This window comes from Cetorhinus maximus, chromosome 4 (genome assembly GCF_964194155.1).
Source record: "Cetorhinus maximus chromosome 4, sCetMax3.hap1.1, whole genome shotgun sequence".
In the NCBI taxonomy this organism is placed as follows: Eukaryota; Metazoa; Chordata; class Chondrichthyes; order Lamniformes; family Cetorhinidae; genus Cetorhinus; species Cetorhinus maximus.
The window spans coordinates 4,722,242-4,743,584 of record NC_135882.1 but is presented as its reverse complement, the minus strand read 5'-3'; the positions used below and the strand labels follow the sequence as shown (position 1 = coordinate 4,743,584).

General features: G+C 44.7%; 1 protein-coding gene across 1 annotated transcript in view; it reads right to left on the bottom strand.

The window, feature by feature from the left end:
- Positions 1-21,343, bottom strand: part of col14a1a (collagen, type XIV, alpha 1a) — a 221,919-nt gene that overhangs the window by 32,030 nt on the left and 168,546 nt on the right. Inside the window, exons 34-40 of the mRNA XM_078539858.1 lie at positions 20,955-21,113; positions 15,417-15,494; positions 10,353-10,439; positions 5,509-5,562; positions 5,053-5,148; positions 4,092-4,145; positions 2,067-2,120 (exon numbers count right to left, since the gene is read on the bottom strand). Coding sequence (XP_078395984.1) covers positions 2,067-2,120; positions 4,092-4,145; positions 5,053-5,148; positions 5,509-5,562; positions 10,353-10,439; positions 15,417-15,494; positions 20,955-21,113 — 582 coding nt within the window. The remainder of the gene's footprint in view (positions 1-2,066; positions 2,121-4,091; positions 4,146-5,052; positions 5,149-5,508; positions 5,563-10,352; positions 10,440-15,416; positions 15,495-20,954; positions 21,114-21,343) is intronic.

The window sequence follows — 21,343 nt, the reverse complement described above, 5'->3', positions numbered from 1 at the left end:
ATCCTGTTTTCAAACCTCTTCACGGCCTCGTGCCTCTCTATCTCCGTAATCTCTTCCAGCCTCACAACCCTCTGAGACCTCTGTGTTCCTTTAATTCTGGCCTCTTGAGCATCCCGATTTTAATCACTCCACCATTGGTGACCGTGCCTTCAGCTGCCTGGGCCCTTCTAGAATTCCCTCCATAAACCTCTCAAACTCTCTCTCTCTTTGAGACACTCCTTAAAAACCTATATGTTTGATGAAGCTTTTTGGTCACCTTATGTGATATGATGTCAAATTCTATTTGATAACACTCCTGTGAAGCATTTTGGAACATTTGATTATGTTGAAGGTGCTATATAAATGCTGGTTGTTGAGAAAACATGGAAGGGACATTGTCAGGGGGGTGTGGGGAATGGGGAGATTTTAAACTTTTGCCGGTACTATAAAGTGGGTGATATTGGATCAGGCACCCCTTCCCAATTTCTGATTCTACAGATTTCAAACCCACATTCTATCACCATTCGGCTGGCTTGGAGTATGCTGACCAATCACACGGCCCTTATCACTCCTTATATAAAATCAAATTGTTGATAAGGCAGTATCATTCACTTTAGCATGTCTTTTTATCCTGATCGCTCAGAGAAATCAAGATAAACTATCTGTTCGAAGGATGGATGTTAATCCAATCATCAGGAAACTGGGAAGAGTCAGTGCGACCTGACCAGCATCAGGAAATTCAGTGACCATGCATAAGATTGGTGAATGAACTGAAGTCAACAATTGTATCTATTGTTCTTAATTTAACTCCGGAGCTCATTAACCCTTCTTAAGCAGATCCCCTGGATCAGCATTTAAGTACAAATATTCTATTGGAAGTATGGGGGGGAAGAACTCAGTAGATTGTAGAATGTTAAAGAAATACTTAAGGATTAGACCCAATGGTCCATATCCTGTAACAATTGTATCTGAAAAATGAAGAACTGCATTGATTTTTTTTGTTTGAAGTGCATATTATTTGAAAAAAATATCAACTTGTAACAACGTTAATGTCCTCCTGATGGGTCGATCACTTTCTCAACAGCTCCAAAGGAGGCTTTAATTTTTAAAGGTTGAATGCGTCACAATGTTTCCAGCACACAGCTGCTTCTTCAACAGGATCTTCCAAACCAGTGACCTCCACCACCTCGAAGGACAAGGGCAGCATGTGCATGGGAACACCACCACCTTGCAAGTTCTCCTCTGAGTCAGACTCCAATCCAACTTGGAAATCTAATGCCATCCCTTAAAATCCTGGAACTCCCTCCCTAACAGCACTGTGGGTATACCTACACCACAGGGGCTGCAGCAGCTCAAGAAGGCAGCTCACCACCACCTTCTCAAGGGCAATTAGGGATGGGCAATAAACGCTGGCCCAGCCAGTGACGCCCACATCCCAAGAATGTATTAAAAAAAATACACAGCTGAGGATTAGACCTCCTGCTGAGTTTCACCCTTTAAAAATAATCATCAATAGTTTCTATTCTAATTTTTAAAAGGTACCATGATGAGGTTCCATGTTAATGATATTTTAGGGATAGCCACAATGATTCATATGGAGTCAATAAAACATTCTAAAACCCTGTCTGATTGGAAAGACCACTAAATTTAGTCACTGTTTCATTTAGTTAGTGATGAGTTAATTTTGTACCTGAATACTATACAGAAAAAGTGTTGCCTTATTAAAATCTGAAAGCACTAACCAATGATATCAAGTTCAAGACAAAGCTGCACAGGGTCAAATTCAACTTGAGTGACAGCACATGATAGGCAATAGCCAATCAGCTGCCTGTTTTTCACTCCGCCCTGTTCTCTTTCCCAGTCACTTTCAATGAAAATTTGGTTTGTGCTGCCTCCCAAAGTTGGATTTCACCTGCAATGTTTTCAAAGTTGTGCTGCATGAAGGGTTCTTGTAGTATATTCCTATAATGATTGGCCAGCATTCGAGATCAGGAACATATCCATTGTGCTACTCAAATCTTGCGTGGTCTTCAATGTTGGCTTTGAAAATTATCTTGAGAGAATTCTAAGTGCTTCCTGAATCTTACCCTTTGACCTGTTGAGCCGTCACGTCCTGGTCTCCCTTGGCCTCCTGGGATCCCCTAGACATGTGAAAAAGGGAAAAAATTAGACACTGTTGCTGAGTGTTGTGAGCTCAGTGTCACCCATTACTCAGTGGGTGGCACTCTCACCTTGGAGTCAGAAGGTTGTGGGATTGAGTCCTACTCCAGGACTTGAGCACAATATCTAGACTGACACTCCCAATCTCTACGAAGAGAAAACATTTGCAGGGCCATAGAGAAAAGGCGGGAAAGTGGGACCAGGTGATTTGCCCTTGAAGAGAGGCAGCATGGGCATGACAGACCGAATGGCCTCCTTGCGAGCTGTAACCATCCTATGATTCAGTACAGAGGGAGTGCTGCACTGTCAGAGGTGAGACGTTAGACCGAGGGCCTGTCTGCCCTCTCAGGTGGGCGTAGATTTCATAGCACTACATTGAAGAAAAGCAGGGAGCTGTCCCCGATTTCCTGGCCAGTACTGATACTCGACCAGCACCATTAAAAAGCAGGTGATCAGGTTGTTACCACACTGCTGTGTGTGTGTGGGATCTTGCTGTGCGCAACTTGGCTGCTGCGTTTCCTACATCACAACAGTGACCACACTTCAAAAATACTTTGTGGGCCATGAAGCACTTTGGGGGTGTGCTCCGTTCCTACATATAAGCAAGTCCTTTCTTTCTCCTGGGTATCCTCGAATGTCTGGCAACCATTGCTGTAATCCAACCCTCACATGGGAATGGAAGTCTCCTACTTTTGCTGGAGATCAGGTTTGAGTTTGGGAAGTCTGAATCCAGCTTCCATTGGGAACATTTCTGGATCTCTCCTGGGATGAAGCTGAGTTCCCATCATCAGGAAACAACTCCAACTGGCATGGGAGGGCTTAGTGCTGACTCTGGGTATTGGAAATGGAGACTATACATGACCGACCTGTCTGGGACTTCCTCTTACACCATCCCGAAAACTTTTAAACCACCTTGTGAATGTGTAGCCCTTTCTCCGTTACCAGCAATTCAAATGTAAGTAGGATGATGTCTGTAGTACCAAAGGGGCTGAGCATATTTAAAAAAAAACACAGAAAGACTTTCACAACCTCAGGAATTATTCCAGACAGACAATGAGGCACTTTTTGCAGAGCAGCCACTGCTGTAACGTTGGAAACGCCACAGCCAATTTGCGCACAGCAAGCTCCCACAAACAGCAAAGAAATAAATGGCCAGATCAGCTTTTCATAGGGGGATAAATATTGGTCAGTGCACTGGTTAAAAACTCCCCTGCTCTTCTTCAAAAATAATGCCGTGGGGGTCTATTTCATCAACTTGAGGGGGCAGGCGTGCCCTCGGTTTAACAGCTCGTCAGAGAGACCACACTCCCTCCGTACTGCATTGTGAGGATCAGTCTGGACTTTGTGCTCAAAGTGGGACTTGAACCCACAACCTTCTGACTTTGAAATATTGCTTTGCTGGAACTGTGCTCATCTTAGTACGGCATGAAGACTTGAATAAGGTTTAGCTGCAATAGCTGTTAGAGTCATACAGCTTTTTGACATTGGAGTCCTGCCACTTGTACAAAGCACAAGCTACTACATTCAAAGCTAAGCGATTACAGAAAAGTCTAGAAGCCTGACTACAAGCCGAGATCGCACTCACATTTCCCAGCTTGCAGCTTTACGCATTTGCAATAATTAAATTAAAAGAACGTTTGTCGTGACAGCAGCTCTGCGTGATGAGACGAGCAATATCTCCCATCTGACAGAGGGACACCCGCAGCTATGAAATTCTGAAAAGACAGTGTCTAAAGGCTGAAACACACTTGTTCTATCTTATCAAACAAATTCTCGCAGAAACGTACACCTTCTGAATTCAAACTGCTTCAAAAATGCTGAAACCAAGTTTTAACATGATGCAAGTTACTTAAATGGAATAAATGGAATACAGAATATGAACCAAATTACCTATATTAATAAATAATATTTCTAAATTGCTACAGGACTCTATTATCAAATTAACTGCATACCTGGTGACCGAGGGGTCCAATATCTCCTTTCTCGCCCTTTTCACCAATGCTGCCCTAACAGAATTGATAAAGACACATTTCAGACATGAACTTTCTGCTGTGTGAGACACTAACAGGTGGAAATTTACTCCCAATGTTATTTCCAGTGAAATTGTAAACGTCTTTACAAAGAACCATTCGTAATTTCATTCTGTGCAACACCAACACAGTAAAAACCCACTGCTGTAGCGGCAGCTGTAAAGAAAGGAAGGGAATAATTGGGGTGAAATCGCCCAGTAACGTCAAATCAGGCTCATCACAAACCAACAGTCCCCATTTACACCCCCACCCCCACCCCAATCTTCTTTACAATGGATAAGAGAATCAAGCATTGAGTAAAGCAGGCTTGTGATTCACTGTGGCCTTGATGCACTGGGAACTTGGTTGGCCAGGAGTTCGATTGGCTGCCAGCCCAATTGGCTACAAAGCTGATTGGCTGAGAGCCAATTGGCTGTGAGCTGGATGTGCTGCGTGGCCCTTTGGCTACGAGTCAGATTGGGCTGAAAGGTCTTTAAACTCTGAGCCTGATTCACTGCAAGCCTGTTAAACCAAAAGCCTGATTTTCTATGAAGTCCAACACGCGACGGCCGGAATTTTCCAGACCCCCCCCACGGTGGGTTCCCCCAAAGCGGGGCCGGGGAGCCATTGAAATCTCCGTTCACATCGGCTGGGCAGGAAGATCCCACCCGCGTGAGGGGGCTGGAAAATTCCAACCTATCAGCCAGTTTCACCACCAACCAGAGTCACTAGGAGCCCAATTGGCTATGAGCCCATTCTGGTATACTGCCCAAAGACCAATTCCAACATCCAATCAGCTCCAACAAGGGAAGAAGCATCAAAACCCCTCAGTGAACATCAAGCTGATTTCATGCAAGTGTTGCCGTGCGGCCTATTCCCAGATGGAGATACAAGATGAACCCACCGGCAGTCCCTGAATTGAAAGTCCACTTGGTCCCTGGGGTCCAGGTTGCCCTTGCAGGCCAGTGGGTCCAATCTCACCGCGGAACCCTTCAGGTCCCTGTCACAAGATAAAGGGAGAGTTAACAGACACAAGTGAGCAATGTGACATAATCGTCGAAGGCTACCGTTATTGTGTACACTGTAACGCTAACCTCTTAGGTGCTGAGCACAAAAAGAGAACTGGACATGGAATTCAGTCAATAAAATGAATCCCCAGGAACTCAAGGGCACAGCGAAGTTGAGCACTCTGATTATCATGCCTGTGACAGGAGTGCAATATTTACCCGCTAGAGGACAGTCTTTCTGTCAAACATTCACTCTCCGCTTTTGATGATTTTTTTTTAAAAAGGGAAAAATCTAAACCATTTCCTCGATTGATTTCACAGATTTCTAGTCGATTTATAAAGGGGTCTCTTACCCTTTGACCTGGTTCTCCTTTCACTCCTCTCGGGCCTCTCAAACCTGGACCACCCTGTAAAATACACATTGAAGTGATCTCTCGGCAAATATATGCCATGCATGTGTCTATATAAGAAACTGCAAATGTGAAATTAAAAACACAAAATGCTGGAAGTACACAGCCTGCTCGTTGACATTATTTTCCAAATGGCAAAATAGTTACAGTACAAAAACAGGCCATTTGGCCCATCCGCTTCGTGCTGGTGATTCTGCTCCACACGAGCCCCCTCCCACCCCTTTTCACCTCGCCCTGTTAGCATACCCTTCTATTCCTTTCTCCCTCATGTGTTTATCCAGCTTCCCCGTAAATGTATCTATGTCAGTGATCTTCACTATTTTTCAAGCAAGGGCCACTTTTGCAAAAAACCTGCAGTGTGAGAGCCACATCGACTACTTGACTCAATTATCGTTGCTTACTACTCCTTCATGATGTAATGTTACAGTGCAACACATGTAAACTAAAACAAAATCACGCATTATACTTAAAAATAAATACACATTTATTTATTTATTTAAAGTTGTGGCTGCATTCCTGAAAATCACAACTTTAAGTGAAATCACTTTAAGTGAATCATTGGTTCCCATAGGATTCAATGTTAGGCTCTGTAGGAACTTCCTTATCAGAAAAAAAACAAATATTAAAACACTATGCCCTCTAAGCTGCAATATACTACATTGCTATAGTCCTACATTTTTAAACTTATTTTATTTTAAAAGAAAAATGTAACCTTCTACTTAAGTTACCTCCTGCCTGCCACCAATCCTGTCTCCTGCTGGTCCCTGCGGGTCATCCTCCTGCCCAGCCCTCAGTATTGTGGTCTCTCCCCTTGCCCGACCTTCGAGTTGTGGCCTCTACCCCCTCTCTGACCCACCCACTGGCCGTTTCCCTCTCCCGGGCCTGCTTTCCCGTTCAAGATCCTGCCGCAACTCATAGGTCACAACTCGGAGGTTGAGGGTCGGCAAGAGGCTACTCCAAAGTGGCGCCACGCCAGTAGCACGGGAAGCAACGTTAAAACAAACCCCGTGGCGCTCAACGATATTACAGGAAAGGGAGAGTCGGGGAGCCACACTTAGTGAGGATGGGAGCCACCATTGGCTCACAAGCCTTGCGATGAGAAACAATGATCTACACTATTCACCTCAGCCACTCCCTGTGGTAATAAGATCCACATTCTCACCACTCTGTTGGATTTAGGATTAACTATTTTATATTAATGGCCCCTGGTTCCAATCTCCACCCCCCCGCCACAAGTGAAAACACCCTCTTCATGTTTACCCTGTCAAACCCTTTCTTAATTTTTAAGACTCTGTCAGGTTACCCATCAGCCTTTGCTTTTCCAGAGAACAGAGGCCCAGCCTGTTCTGTCTTTCCTGATGGGCGTAGTCTCTCAGTTCAGGTATCATACTTGTAAATCTATTTTGCACCATCTGAGGTGCCTCTACATCCTTTTTATAATATGGAGACTAGAACTGTTCACAGTAACTCTGTGTGATTTAACCAAGGTTCTGTACAAGCTTGACATAACCTCTCTGCTTTTCATTCCATCCATCTTGAAACGAGTCCCAGTGCTTTGTTTGCATTTTTACGGCCTGCAATGTAACCTATGTAATCGTATGTAGTTGGGCCGGCTGTGTATATCTAGTATCTTACTGGCAAGCACCATCCCGATCTCCAGTGGCTACTGCAGCTTGGGCCACAGACCCCCAACACCAAAAACAACAACCCTGACACTCAGAAGCTTCATGCGTGGCACTTGTGGCTAAACCTGCCTCTCAAGGATTGGCCTCTTCAACCATCAGTAAAGATTTGCCATCGGAAAACACCCCATCTGAAATGAATTGTTTGCTGTGTGTCTGTCATCTTTCATAGATCGAAGGGTGCGGAACGATAACATGTAGTGGGTAGAAGCAGCAGTGACTTGGCTCTGTGTGCTTTGTAACATTGTGGGCTGACAGGAGGAGAGTTTGTCTGGGTCTTTCACTTCACTATAGTGACTTGTCAATCTCAGCTCCTGCTGAATAGGGTACAGGCTCTGACTCACAGAGGCAGTATTAAATTTAATGGGTGCATAACACAGGAGTTTGCCTGCCACACTTGCTGAATGGCCCATATCAGGGCTTTCCACCTTCACAGAGAGGGGTGGAGCATGGAGAGCAACACCTCAAAACAGTTCATTTTCCACTCTTGCATTCATGGCACAGGACACCGTACATTGGGCACGGTGGGTAGAATCTCCAATTATCTGCTCTTTTTTTAAATGGGGATTAAGAAGAACTTGCATTTCCATAGCTCCTTTCAAAACCTCTGGACATCTCAAAGCAATTCACATCCAATGAAGTACTTTTGAATTAAAGACACTAACCTGATGCAGCAGCTAAGAAACACAGCAGCCAATTTGTGCACGTCAAGGTCTCACAAACAGCAATGTGACAAATGATCAGATAGTCTGTTTCAATGTTGGACATTGGCCAGGACACTGGGGAGAACTTCCCTGCTCTTCGTCAAAATAGTGACATGGGATCATTTACATCCAAGAGGTCAGACGGGGCATCGGTTTAACGTTTCATCCAAAGGATGTCACCACCGACCATGCAGCACTCCCTCTGTACTGCACTGGGGGTATCAGTCTAGATTTTGTGTTCAAATCGCTAGAGTAGGACTTGAACCCACAATGTTCTGACTCAGAGGCGAGAGTGCTAACCAACTGAGGCAGAGCCGTCAACAGATGGGGAAACCAAACAAGTTCAGTAGCTGATGCCAACACCTGATATGTAAACCCACCACTATGCTGTGGTAACTGAATAAGCTAAGGTTAAGTGCAACCAGGTGGAGGGCTGTATCGGGTAATTACTTGTGCACAATTTGTTTGTCAGCAGTCAAAAAGAGTATAAAGAAACACTTGTTGACACCAGTGGTGGGTTAGAGAGTAGGAGCGAATGTTGTAATGTTTCACTTTGTGAATAAGTCTAAAACTGAGTAAAGGTCTCACCCTTCACTAACAGGCTGTTAGTCAAACATGCAGCAGAAACATTCTTAGTAAATTTAATATCCCAGATATCCTGGTTGGACTGCACAAGAAGTCACATTCCTTGAATTTTAATGTGATGCAGCAGAACCAAAAAATAACAAAAGTGAATATTTTTTATATAAAAAAGTTATTAACAGTAATGTGAAGACACTGAGATCCAACTGAAAGATCCAGATGGCAAGCATAAATTGTTAAAGCTTTGCTCACACTATCCTTCGTGCTATTTCAAGTATTTGGATGGGATTACTGTCTGACAATTGGCTGATAGGTGACAAGTAGCCTCTTCAACATTCCTATATACTCATGTCATGTTTCTACTGTCTGTTCTCCTGGACTGTGTCAAGACATGTAACTCAACACTGCTCACCAACAACCTATACCTTTGTGCTTCAAAAAAGGTTAGTTTGCAACGTAATGTTTGAAATATCATAATAGAGCAGTAAATATGATCAGAAAGAAGAACGATATTACCTAGAACTTACGGCACAGACACAGGCCATTTGCTCCAACTGGTAGTTAGCTGTGTTTATGCTCCACATGAGCCTCCTCCAAACCTCACTTCATCTAATTCAATCGATATATACCTCAATTCCTTTCTTATCCTGTACTTAACAAGCTTCTCTTAAACACTATTCACCTCAACCACTCCGTGTGGTCGCAAGTTCCACATTCTCACCACTCCCTGGGTAAAGAAGTTTCTCTTGAATTCCCAATTGGATTTATTATGACTATCTTATATTTAGGCTCCCTTGTTTTGAACTCCCCCACAAGTGGTAAAATCTTCTCTATATCTACCCTATCAAACTCTTTCAAAATCAGGGGTCATCCCTCAGTTTTCTCTTTTCTCAAAAGAAAAGACCCAGTCTGTTCAGTCTTTCATTGACACAAGCCTTCCTGATAGTTTGATCATATGAGCATGGGGTGGGATCCCAGTGTGAGAGCTGAGATCAGTCCAGACCCGGAGGGTGCAGGGTCAGTGGAAGGGCATCAGTGGGAACATCCTTGACATCTGACTGTTCTAAGCAACTGGGAAACCTGCTCCACTATTGTAGATCATTCTCCCATATTGTGGATCACTCTCACAGCAACCCCATCTCTCAGCCCCAGTCCCTACAGAGACCCCCTCCCCGCTACCACAATCACTACCCAACAAACCAACCCAATTGTTTGTTCTCTTAGTGCCCTTTATTTGGAGATCTAGAATTCCTGTCACTTGTTTCCATCTGGATACTAGTACGTCTCATCTCACTCGACATAAGTGCCTACAGTCGTATGTCGGGTCCTTGCAAAACTAGAAAGAAACAACTCTCGGTGTTGTGATGAACACCTCTATCAAATCTCCCCTTTAACCTTCTCTGCTCTAAGGAGAACAATCCCAGTTTCTCCAGTCTCTCCATATTAACTGAAGTCCCTCGTTCCTGCTGCCATTCTGGTAAATCTCCTCTGCACCCTCTCCAAGGTCCTGATATCGTTCCCAAAGTGCGGTGACCAGAATTGGACTCAATCCTCCAGCTGGGGTCTAAGCAGTGATTTACAAAGATTTAGCATGACGTCCTTGCTTTTGTACCCTATGCCTCCATTTGTAAAGCAGAAGATCACACAGACCTGATCAACTTCATTCAGGAGAGGCTACACAAACATAATGTAACAAATGTGAATAAAAAGATGGGCCACAATTTTACAAACAAGATCTGCCAAAGAAGATCGGCTTTTGGCTTCAAAACTAAAGTGTTTTATCCAGTTATAGTTTTTCAAATCAAGTAGTGTGTCTCACCGGAGGTCCTAGGGGTCCAGGCGGTCCCTTGCTGTCTTGAGAGCAAGTGCAGGCATGTGGAAGAGATGGGCAATTACTTTCATCTCTCTGTAATAAATAACATTGTGATTACTCATATGAACAATGACAGACAGATGGAGAGCCTCTGCTCTTTTCAGCCTGTTCCCCACAACAGCGATACTTTGGGCTGGGTTATACCTGTGAGTGGGCTCCCCACACATCAGTGTAAATTTCGGGGATGAGCCCAGCTCCACTTGTCTGGCTCACACCTCCCTACACCCACCCCCCAACTTTCATTGACTTTGGGCCTGTTTCTGTGTTGTACATTCTCTGTAATTTGACTCACATTGTGGAAAATGAGCAGTGTGGGACCAATCAGACCACAGCTTTGATCTGCAGTGACTTTCCCACCTCAACATACAAGGACACGTTTGGTTCCAGCTGTCCCAGGGCTGGCGGGGAGGAAAGATGAGCTAAGTGTTTCTGTGGCTGATCACTGTCCAGTCACTTTCACTGGAAACATTTTCAGTAGAAACAGGAGTGGGTTTGATAGGGGTGCACTCACTCCCCTCCCCATCCCATTGCAAAGTAAGCTGCTATTGTTCTCTGTTTTGGATTTCCAGCATCCGCAGTAGTTTTTTGTTTTGATGCTGCCAGACCTGCTGAGTTTTTCCAGGTAATTCTGTTTTTGTTTTGCTCTGTCTAGGTTCACACCATGAGCAATAAGAAAGCACTAGGGAGCTGCCATTGTCCATGGCGCCAGAGAAACACACTGCTCAGAAGGAGACCATTGGTCCCATCGTGTCTGTGCTGGCTCTTTGAAGTATAGCTATCCAATTCACCCCACGCCCACTGCTCTTTCCCCACAGCTCTGCACATTTTTCCTTTTCAAATATGTATCCAATTCTCTTTGAAAGTTGCTGTTGAATCTGCTTCCACCGCCCTTTCAGGCAGCGTCTTCCAGATCACAACAACTCGCTGTGTGAAAAAATTCTCCTCATCTTCCCCCCCCACCCCCGGTCCTTTTGCCAATTACCAAACCAGCAAGAGTTACTAACTTCCAGACATGAGGAAAAATCTGGAAATAACACAGCCTAGATATGATAAATCATCATAGAGCTTTATTGGAAGGAATGGGTGGGACATTTTATGCCTGTCACAAATAATAAGTTGCTTTTAATATCAGATGTTTAAGAGTTGGATGAGATTTATTTTCGTAGCGCACAGACTTGTTTTCTTTTCTCTCCTGGTTGCTTTTGTAAGTCCACAATAGCTATTCAGGTGGAGTCGTTGGGAATAAAGCTGTACTCAGGCCAGAGGGGTCCTGATCTGCATGAGTCTCATACATTATTTATACAGGATTGTTGAATCTGGCCACAATATGTTCCCCCTCCTTGGCCATTGCTTTTGTTATAAATCTGTTGCTGTGTCGGCTTTGTGTTAATGCTCCGTTACATGGAAGGAGCCACCCCAGGGCTAAATTAATTTAACGTTGTGTTAAGAATGTCGGCTGCGCTCAACACATCTCATTTACAATGACATTCAGCACTTGGATCAGCATTGACAACAAGCATCCGAATTCACAAGTGTTCAAATATCAAATAAACACAACTTGAAGACCAGCGCACTTGGCTAATCTTGTATGCGAGCTGTTCCTAGAGCATTACTGCACAGTGAGAGGCTATAGGGGAGACGGTGGCATTGTGATAACGTCACTGGGCTAGTTAAACAAGAGACCCAGCAATTGCTCTGGGGACATGGGTTCAAATCCCACCACAGCAGCTGGTGGAACTTAAGTTCAATTAATTAATAACAATCTAGAATTGAAAGCTAACCTCAGTAATGGTGATCACGGTTACTACCATTGATTGTTGTAAAAACCCATCTAGAAATCTGCCATCCTTACCTGGTCTGGCCTAGATGTGACTCCAGGCCCACAGCAATGTGGTTGGCTCTTTACTAAACTGAAATGGCCTAGCCTAGCAAGCCATTCAGTTCAAGGACAATTAGGGATGGGCAACAAATGCTGGCCTAACCAGTGATGCCCACATTCCATGAAAGAATTATGCCTGTGCCAGCTCCTTGAAAGAGCTATTCAATTTGCCCCAATCCCCTGCTCTTTTCCCCACAAATCGTGGCTAGATCTGTGCAGGTCAGAAAACACTCACTGCTCACCATGCCAACGGGATGACAGCTGCACATAGTGTATCCCAGAGCAACATGAATGGTCAAAGATGGCTGCAGGAGTTTGGTACCAGCATCACTGCATACCTGGCAGCAAGGGGAAAAGCTAACAGCTGGCATGGCTTTCTCTGTGAGTAAACCAGAAACTGAACTGGACTAGCCATATAAATACTGTGGCCACAAGAGCAGGTCAGAGGCCGGGAATCCTGCAGCAAGTAACTCATCTCCTGACTCCCCAAAGCCTGTCCACCATCTACAAGGCACAAGTCAGGAGTGTGATGGAATACTCCCCACTTGCCTGGATGGGTGCAGCTCCAACAACACTCAAGAAGCTTGACACTGTCCAGGACAAAGCAGCCCGCTTGATTGGCACCCCGTCCACAAACATTCACTCCCTCCACCACCAACGCACAGTGGCAGCAGTGTGTACCATCTACAAGATGCACTGCAGAAACTCACCAAGGCTCCTTCAACCTTCCAAACCCACGGCCACTACCATCTGGAAGGACAAGGGCAGCAGATAGATGGGAACACCACCACCTAGAAGTTCCCTTCCAAGCCACTCACCATCCTGACTTGGAAATATATCGCTGTTCCCTAACGGTCGCTGGGTCAAAATCCTGGAACTCCCTCCCTAACAGCACTGTGGGTGTGCCTACACCACATGGACTGCAGCGGTTCAAGAAGGCAGCTCACCACCATCTTCTCAAGGGCAGTTAGGGATGGGCAATAAATGCTGGCCCAGCCAGCGAAGCCCACATCCCGTAAAAGAATTAAAAAAACTCTAAGCCCTTCCTTATTTACATAGAGACCACTCCCTGTGAGGGAGATGGTCATTGACATTGGTTTCCTGGCATGTTTACTCAGATTGAACAATTCCAATGCTCTCCTGGCTGGCCCATCACCTTGCACACTCCATAAACGTGAGCTCATCCAATAATCTTTGGTGCTTTAATAATTTGGGATTGAATTTCCAAATGCAGGTGGTTGGTCCCGTCCCATCCCACCAGCTGTTGGTGACACAACCCATTTAGTAAACTGACTGCAGTGGTCATTCAACTTGGACGCTGCTTGTGAAATGAGGGGTGAACAGGAATTCACAGCTGGAGCCTGCTTAGACCACACACTTGCAAAAAAAAACCCTTGGAGGCTTCTTAACTCCAGCATCATTCAGCTTCTGAATGAGTGAAAATAGCGGACAGTCGATTTTTATAATTCAACAAATGGAAACCTTCATAATTCTACCATAGATTGAACAATCAAGCTGTAAATCTACAATATAGAAGCTAAGAGGTGAAGTTATACGAATGTAAGACCACGGTTATACTGAGTGCAGTGTTGGGCTTCACACCATAGGAAACATATTGAGCTTTACGGAGGGTATGCCACAGATCTGAGTTCTGATGAAAGGCTATCAACCGGAAACATTACTAAAGCAATTTACTGTGAACGCTGGACATCTGAAATAAAACCCAAAAATGCTAGAAACACTCTAGGTGTGGCAGCATCTGTAGAAAGAGAAACAAGAGTTAGTGTATCAGGTCAATGACCTTTCATCAGACATGGAAACAGTTAGCGATGTAACCGGTTTTAAGCAAGTACAAAGGCAGAGGAAGAAAAATAGGGAAGGTGATAGGGGAAGGCAGGAGAGATTAAACGACGAATGGGATAATGGTGCAAGGCAAAAGGAGATGAAAGTAGGACAAGTAAAGAAACTAAAGATGGGTCTACCAGCCTAGATGCCTCCTCCTGTTGTGTGCTTGGCCTGAATGGAGGGAAGTTAGGTTCAGAAAGGTTGCAAAGCGGGAATGGAATCCATCAATTCACTTAAATGGATAGGCAAGTCAGCCAGAGTCTGTTACAGATGTGTGATTTGCCCACTGCCTGATCCACTCAGCCCAAATGATCGTCAAATACCCAAGGGATGTTATTAAAGTTCATTTGTGCTCATTAGCCAGATTGTTATTCTTCTTCAACAATAACAAAAATACCTGGAAAAACTCAGCAGGTCTGGCAGCATCTGCGGAGAGGAACACAGTTAAAGTTTCGAGTCCGTATGACTCTTCAACAGAACTAAGTAAAAATAGAAGAGAGGTGAAATATAAGCTGGTTTAAGGGGGGGTGGGACAAGTAGAGCCGGATAGAGGGCCAGTGATAGGTGGAGATAACCAAAAGATGTCACAGACAAAAGGACAAAGAGGTGTTGAAGGTGATGATATTATCTAAGGAATGTGCTAATTAAGGGTTAGTAAACACCTTGTCAAACACCAGGCGAGAAATGGAAAACAATGAAGGTGAACAAGGCAAAAGAGAGATATGGAAATCCTGTCGGAGAGAAGAGCAATACTTCTTCAAGGTAGGCATTCCTTGAAGAGAAGTGGCAGCTTCTTTGTCTTTTCTGCAGCCTTTCATTGATTGTTGAAGGGTTGAAAAAAATAATTGCAATGGGATAGTCTGAATCAGTTGCAGAATTCGCAATTCCTGGGTAAACTGTCATTAACCCACACATGCTCAGAATCATCTCCGTGCCTCCAAAGTTATAAATCATACAAACGCAGGGATAGTATCTGTATAGAAACTCCTATACGAACATATGGGCCAGGATTTTACAGCCCCGCTGAACTGAATGGACATTTAAATAACTCACCACATCCGCTGGGGGGAGAAAGGCCACGACGGAGCCATAAAACCCTGGCCATGAATTAGGAGCAGGAGTAGGCCACTCGGCCCCTCAAGTCTGCTCCACCATTCAATAAGATCATGACTGATCTGATTTCCCCACATTCCCGCATACCCCTATAACCTTTCACCCTCTTACTTATCAAGAATCTATTTCCCTCTGACTTAAAAATGTTTTATTTTATTTTAACCCATACTCACCAGAGCAGGAAGTTCGCAACACTTGTCCCTGTTTGCATGGGAAGTGGAACAGGAAATATCAAATCCTTGCAGTTGGAACTAGAATTGAAATAAAATACTGAAAGGTAAATCTTTGTGAAAGATCGAGCACATTTAATAAGACTCCCTCTAATGGCCTGTAGGGGGGGCACACTCTTACTCCTCCTGGCCCTCAAGCAGCGCTGGAAAAGGCTGTTACTTCTGGAACCACTGCACCCCTCTCCCAACCCTCCGTACCCCACCCCTCACTGTTGGGTTTCCTGAACCCTGGGAAGCACGTGAAGCAACAAGTGAATTTTAAATCAGGTTCCCAATTGTACTGTGTGATCCCACTTTAAATACGTTCATGAAGTCTCCCGTCGCTCCATGCTGCTGAAAATAGCAACATGTGCAGTTATTTGGTATCGCTGTTTTGGCGTTTGACAATATAATCCTGTCGGCGGAGGGGGGGGGGTGCTTTAATATTGAGGGCCAAACCTCCAAAATCTGAAGGCGTGACACAGTCTGCATACACGCGTTGAAGCTGATTGGCCCAGTTCTGTTCAGTCGGTTCTGCCAGTAGGATATTCAATGTCCCCCTCTGATGCCGGAGGAGTCATTTAACAGAGACATGAAACGAAGATCTCTCATTCTTTACACAAGGCTTGACTGAAACCCCAGCGCAAAGCGAGGAAACGCTGCTGGCAATGTGACCTTGCAAACATGAAATGCAATCACATCAGCTTCCCCTCTCCAGTATTAAGATGTCACACCAAGCGTCATCTCTGGTAAATGTTCAGATTCTGGAGTTTTAACACCACACTCCACCCAATCCTAGTTTAAAGTCAACAACCCCTGGACTGAGCCCACGCTGTCAGTTGTGGCTTGACCCAAGAGACGATCCTAGCTAAAACAGATGACCCTGGAGCTAGCTCGGCAGATTGGGAAATCCGCAAGGTTTTCCGCTTTAGTTCAGTGAACAGTGAATTAAAAGATTAAGTTGCTCTAAAGTCACATCGGGTTTGATGGTCTAACTGCCCATCAACATATTAATGCTTATGATCACATCACCAACTTAACTTTTGTTTCTGTTTTAGTTGTGTCGACATCACAGGCTGATATCCCCTTTCCGCCAACATTAATATAGCTAAACCAGGCCTGACCTGCTGAGATGGTAGTCCTGATAATGTAAACCTCTAAATGGAAATAATCTAAAGATGGGTCTGGAAGATTTCCACTGATGGGGCCGTGACTATTTCCTTTGGCAGCTTGTTCCATTGTGGGATTGTCCTTGGGAAGAGGGATTGTTGATACACTGTCTTGGAAACAAATGGTCTTTGTAGTTTGTATGGATGGCTACCTCAAGTTTGGTTATTGTCGGAGGGCACCAGGTACTAGTTTCTGTCAAGGTAGAACTTGAAAGTCTATTCCTATAAATTAGCTTCAGAATGAGAACAACAAGATCTAAATGGGACGTGTAACAGTCAGCGAGAAATAATGTAAAGGAGATTAAATCTACAGATTGACTACAGCAAAACAATTTACATATATTTCAGTATTCTAAAGGATTTATATAGAAAGTCATATAGTATACCACTGAACAAAGCAGGAACTTGCACTATATATAGCCTTTCCAAAACACTTCACAGTCACTGAAGCACTTTTGAGTGTAGTTGCTGCTGTACTGCAGGGAAACACAGCCGCTAATTTGCACACAGCAAGATCCCACAACCTGCAATGAGTTAAATAGTCAGCTAACCTGCTTTAATTCTGTTGGTTGAGGGATAAATATTGGTCAGGACCTTGGTTTAATGCATCATCTGAAAGCTTGGCACCTCCAACAGCACTACACTCCCTCAGCACTGCACTTTCAGTCAGCCTCAGTTATCAACTCAAATCTCTGGAGTGGGTCTTGAACCCACAACCTTGTGGCCTAGAGGTGAGAGTGTTACCCCCTGAGCCAAGATTGGTATCTTATAACATCTTCTATTTGTGGCACAGCACAGGGTATACTTACAGTAACTGGACTGGAACAGATGTTTACATCCTTGCTCTGTTATATACAACGTATGCTCCCTGGTCACTATTTCCATACTTGACAATTGTCTGAAACTGAGCCAGACCTTTCGCAACCTTAGTGTTGTGCCTCACCCGAGGTGAACTTGCGACCACACGTCCGCTTCATCACAAAGATCGCCGACGTCCACCTCCATAACTTCACCTGACTCCAGCCCTGCCTCAACTCAGCTGCTGCTGGAACCTTGTGTTTGTTAGCTTTAGAATTGATGATTCCAACACACTCCTGGCCAGTCTCCCATCTCCAATCTACCAAAACTCTGCTGCTGTATCTCAATTCACTCCAAGTCCCCTTCACCCATCACCCCGGCGCTCACTGACCTACACTTGATCTTAGCCGAACAACACCTTAAACTTTAAAAGCCTCGTCCATTTTGTTCAAATCCTTACATGGCGCTTCTCTACGTCCTCTAGAACTACAAGCGTTTGAGATCTCTGTGCTCCTCCACTTGTGGCCTCTTGGCACATCCCCAGTTTTAATCACTTCACCATTAACGTCCGTACCTTCAGCTGCCTGGGGGCCCTAAACTCTGGAATTCCCTCCTGAAACCTCTCCGCCTGTCTCCTCCTTAAGGATGATCCTTACCTCCCCACTCTTTCACCAAGCTTTTGGCCACCAGTCTTATTATCTCCTTATGTAACTCAGCATCAAGAATCATTATTGATAACGTTGTTGTAAAGCAGCTTTACTATGTTAACTGTGCTTTATCAATGGAAGTTGTTATTGTGTCACAGAGAGCTGTTAAAGGACCTGAGGGCATTGACAGACAAGCTATAATTCCTTAATTGTCCCAGTGTGCACTTCAATAAAACAGTCACTTATTCTTTAATCACTATTTATAATAAAACAGCCCTTAAGTATTCTCTTCTTTGCAAATCCAATGCACTACACCTTAATTAAAATAAATTCTTTCTGTCTCAATCGCTACAGTAAAGGAAATAACTCTTTAGAAGACATCAAATACACCAGCTGGAAAATCTCTCTCTCCAAATGTTTGTTTCAGCATAAACCACAAAGAATTCAAACAAGAAATGATGCCCAGATCACTAAATGATTTCATTGTAACATGAGGAGCTTGCAATAAAGGTGATTTACACATGTAAAAGATTGTGACAAAGGCACAGTCTCCTGTTAATACCAAATGAGCATTTCATTTAGTATATGGTTGGTTTCAAAGTCTGCCTGGGCTTTAATTACAATTGAAGTCATAAACTAAAGGTGAAGGTTAATGTTAACAAATTTTGCAACTGCCTTAGATAGTCTCACAGTTTGAGCAGCACAGGTCACTCCCATAAACAGACCTCAAACTTCTTACGTTCCAGAGTTAACTCACACAAGCTCAGCCAGTGGATAGGGTCTGGGCTGCACTAGCTGAAAACGTGGTGGAGGCTGATTTAAAAATGCAATTGGACGCAATCACCCGAAGAGAAAAGATTTGAGCGCTGTGGGGAAAGGACAGGGGAGTGGGATTAGCCGAGCGGCTCTTGCAGTGAGGCAACACAGACACAATGGGCTGAATGGCCTCCTTCCGTTCTGTAGCCATTCTACGATTCTATGTTTCTGTCAACTACCATTAGGGTAGCTGGGATGTAACAGTGTGTCTTGCTTATCACTCGAGCTGGTTATCTGTCCCCTCAACCTGCCCCTTTCCAATCTATTGATAGGTGTAAAGGTCACCACACTGATAAGCTGAACTCAGTGCCAGAGCAAAAAGCTAGTTTGATTTGCAGAATACACGTAACACAGGGTGACCACCCGTCCCACGAAATACATGATTGTTCCATATTTGCGCCGTGTGTCCTCCATCCCGGGTCGCCTCCATCCGGGAAGCTGTTTGCCCCAGATTCCACATCAGGGGGCTTGCACTTTTTCAATACGCACCCATGCACGTACACCATGGCCTCCTCCCAGCGGCAGGAACAGCAACTCCACCTCCCCCACTGCTCTTCAGCCCCCCCCACAACCCCCCACATGCCCAACCCCCACTGCCTCCCCTCCCCCCCCACCCCCTGCTCTTATAGCTCTGGCAGCAGCAGCCCTCCACCAACCCCCGCCCCCCCAACCAAAGCTCCCTTACAGGTTCGGGCCAATGCCAAAGCCTCCCTTAAATTTTTGGCTGGGAGTGGGACACCCTGATGTTACTGGCTGCAAATCATAAAGTCTAGCAGACATCATCCTCATCTCGAAGCTTTAACGGTGATGACCTGTTGCTAAGCAAATGTCATAATTCCAAACTGTTTAAGCTCCAGCCCAGAGATTTGAGCACAAAAGGTAGCCTGACACTCCAATGCAGCACTGAGGGAGTGCTGCAGTGTTGGAGGTGCTGTCTTTCAGGTATGTTAAACCGAGGCCCTCTGGGGTGGATGTAAAAGATCCCATATCACTATTGGAAGGAGAGCAGGGGAGCTCTCCCTGGTGCCCTAGCCAATATTTATGGGATCTTGCTGTGTGCGACCTGGCTGTGGCATTCCCTACAGGGACATTTTGAAAGTACTTCATTGGCTGTAATGTTTTGGGACATCCTGAGGCCCTGAAAGGTGCTATATAAATGCAAGTTCCTTCTTTCTTCACAAAGCTTCTCACAACAGCACAAAAACAACAGAAACATGCTACAGCCTTGCAAATAGCGGAGAGAACATTCATGTTTTATTTTGCTGCTTTTTGAATCCAATGCTACTGGGAAAACCCAACCTGGACGTGTCTTAATTCCCAGCTCGGGCAAACAGCTTCTTTCCTGTAGCCTGAGTTTGACCTGACTGACCCCGAACATGGGACTTTTTTTTACCCTTTTTGTTCACTGTTGCCCAAGGGCACAGCATTTCGCCAGGGTCACCCTGACAACTGCTGTTCCTCTGAGATCAAATCAGCCGAGCTGCCCAATCCAGAGTAGGCATGAACCATCACTGAATTGCCCAAACTAACTTGTATGGTCTAAAGCACCATGGTTCAAACACTCAAGTTTGCATCTAAAGTCAAATCTTCTGTCTTGTGAATTTAACCTCTCAAGGGTTAAGTCTAATTTGATAAGAGCAATTTTAAAGCCTATATTACACCACCCCGCAGCATCCTGAGAAATCCCACAACATGATAGTTGGTCGGCGCAGCTTTCTTTCCTCTGAGATATTCTGCGCTCAGCTAATTCCGGCCCCTTGCCCATCCCCACACCATTGGCAACCATATCTCCAGCTGCCTAGCTCTGGAATTCCCTCCATAAACCTCTGCACCTCTCGTCTTCTTTAAGACGCTCCTTAAAACCTACCTCTCTGACCAAGCTTTTGGTCACCGGTCCTAATATCTCCTGCCCTGGCTCAGTGTCGGATTTTGTTGGTAATGCACCTGCTAAGCGCCTTGGGACATTTTGCAATGTAAATGCAATTTGTCATTCTGTGCATGCTCTGTAAGCAACGATAATAGGGCCTATGGTTTTGAGCTGGCAGTGATGAAGAAGGAGCTGAGTCACTCACTGGTGCAGAATTATCCCTTGGGCCCCTCGACCGCACCATTCGGCCCAACACTTCAATCCCATTGGTGGTAATGTTTCCTGCTGCATTGATGTCCTTCTCGCCTACGTCTTTGCAGTCAACAATCAGCTTTGCGTTGGTCTTAGTGATAACCACGTGTACCTGTTGGAAAAGAATATGCAGTAACATTTTGTAGGATATACAGCAAAAAAAACAGGAGCATAAGAACAGGAGGAGGCTATTCAGTCCCTCCAGCCTGCTCCCCAATTCAATGAGATCATGTGACCTAACTCTGCATACCCACCTTAGCCCCATATCCCTTAATACCTTTGGTTAACAAAAATCTATTTTAGATTTAAAGTTAGCCAACCATCTAGCATCAATTGCTGTTT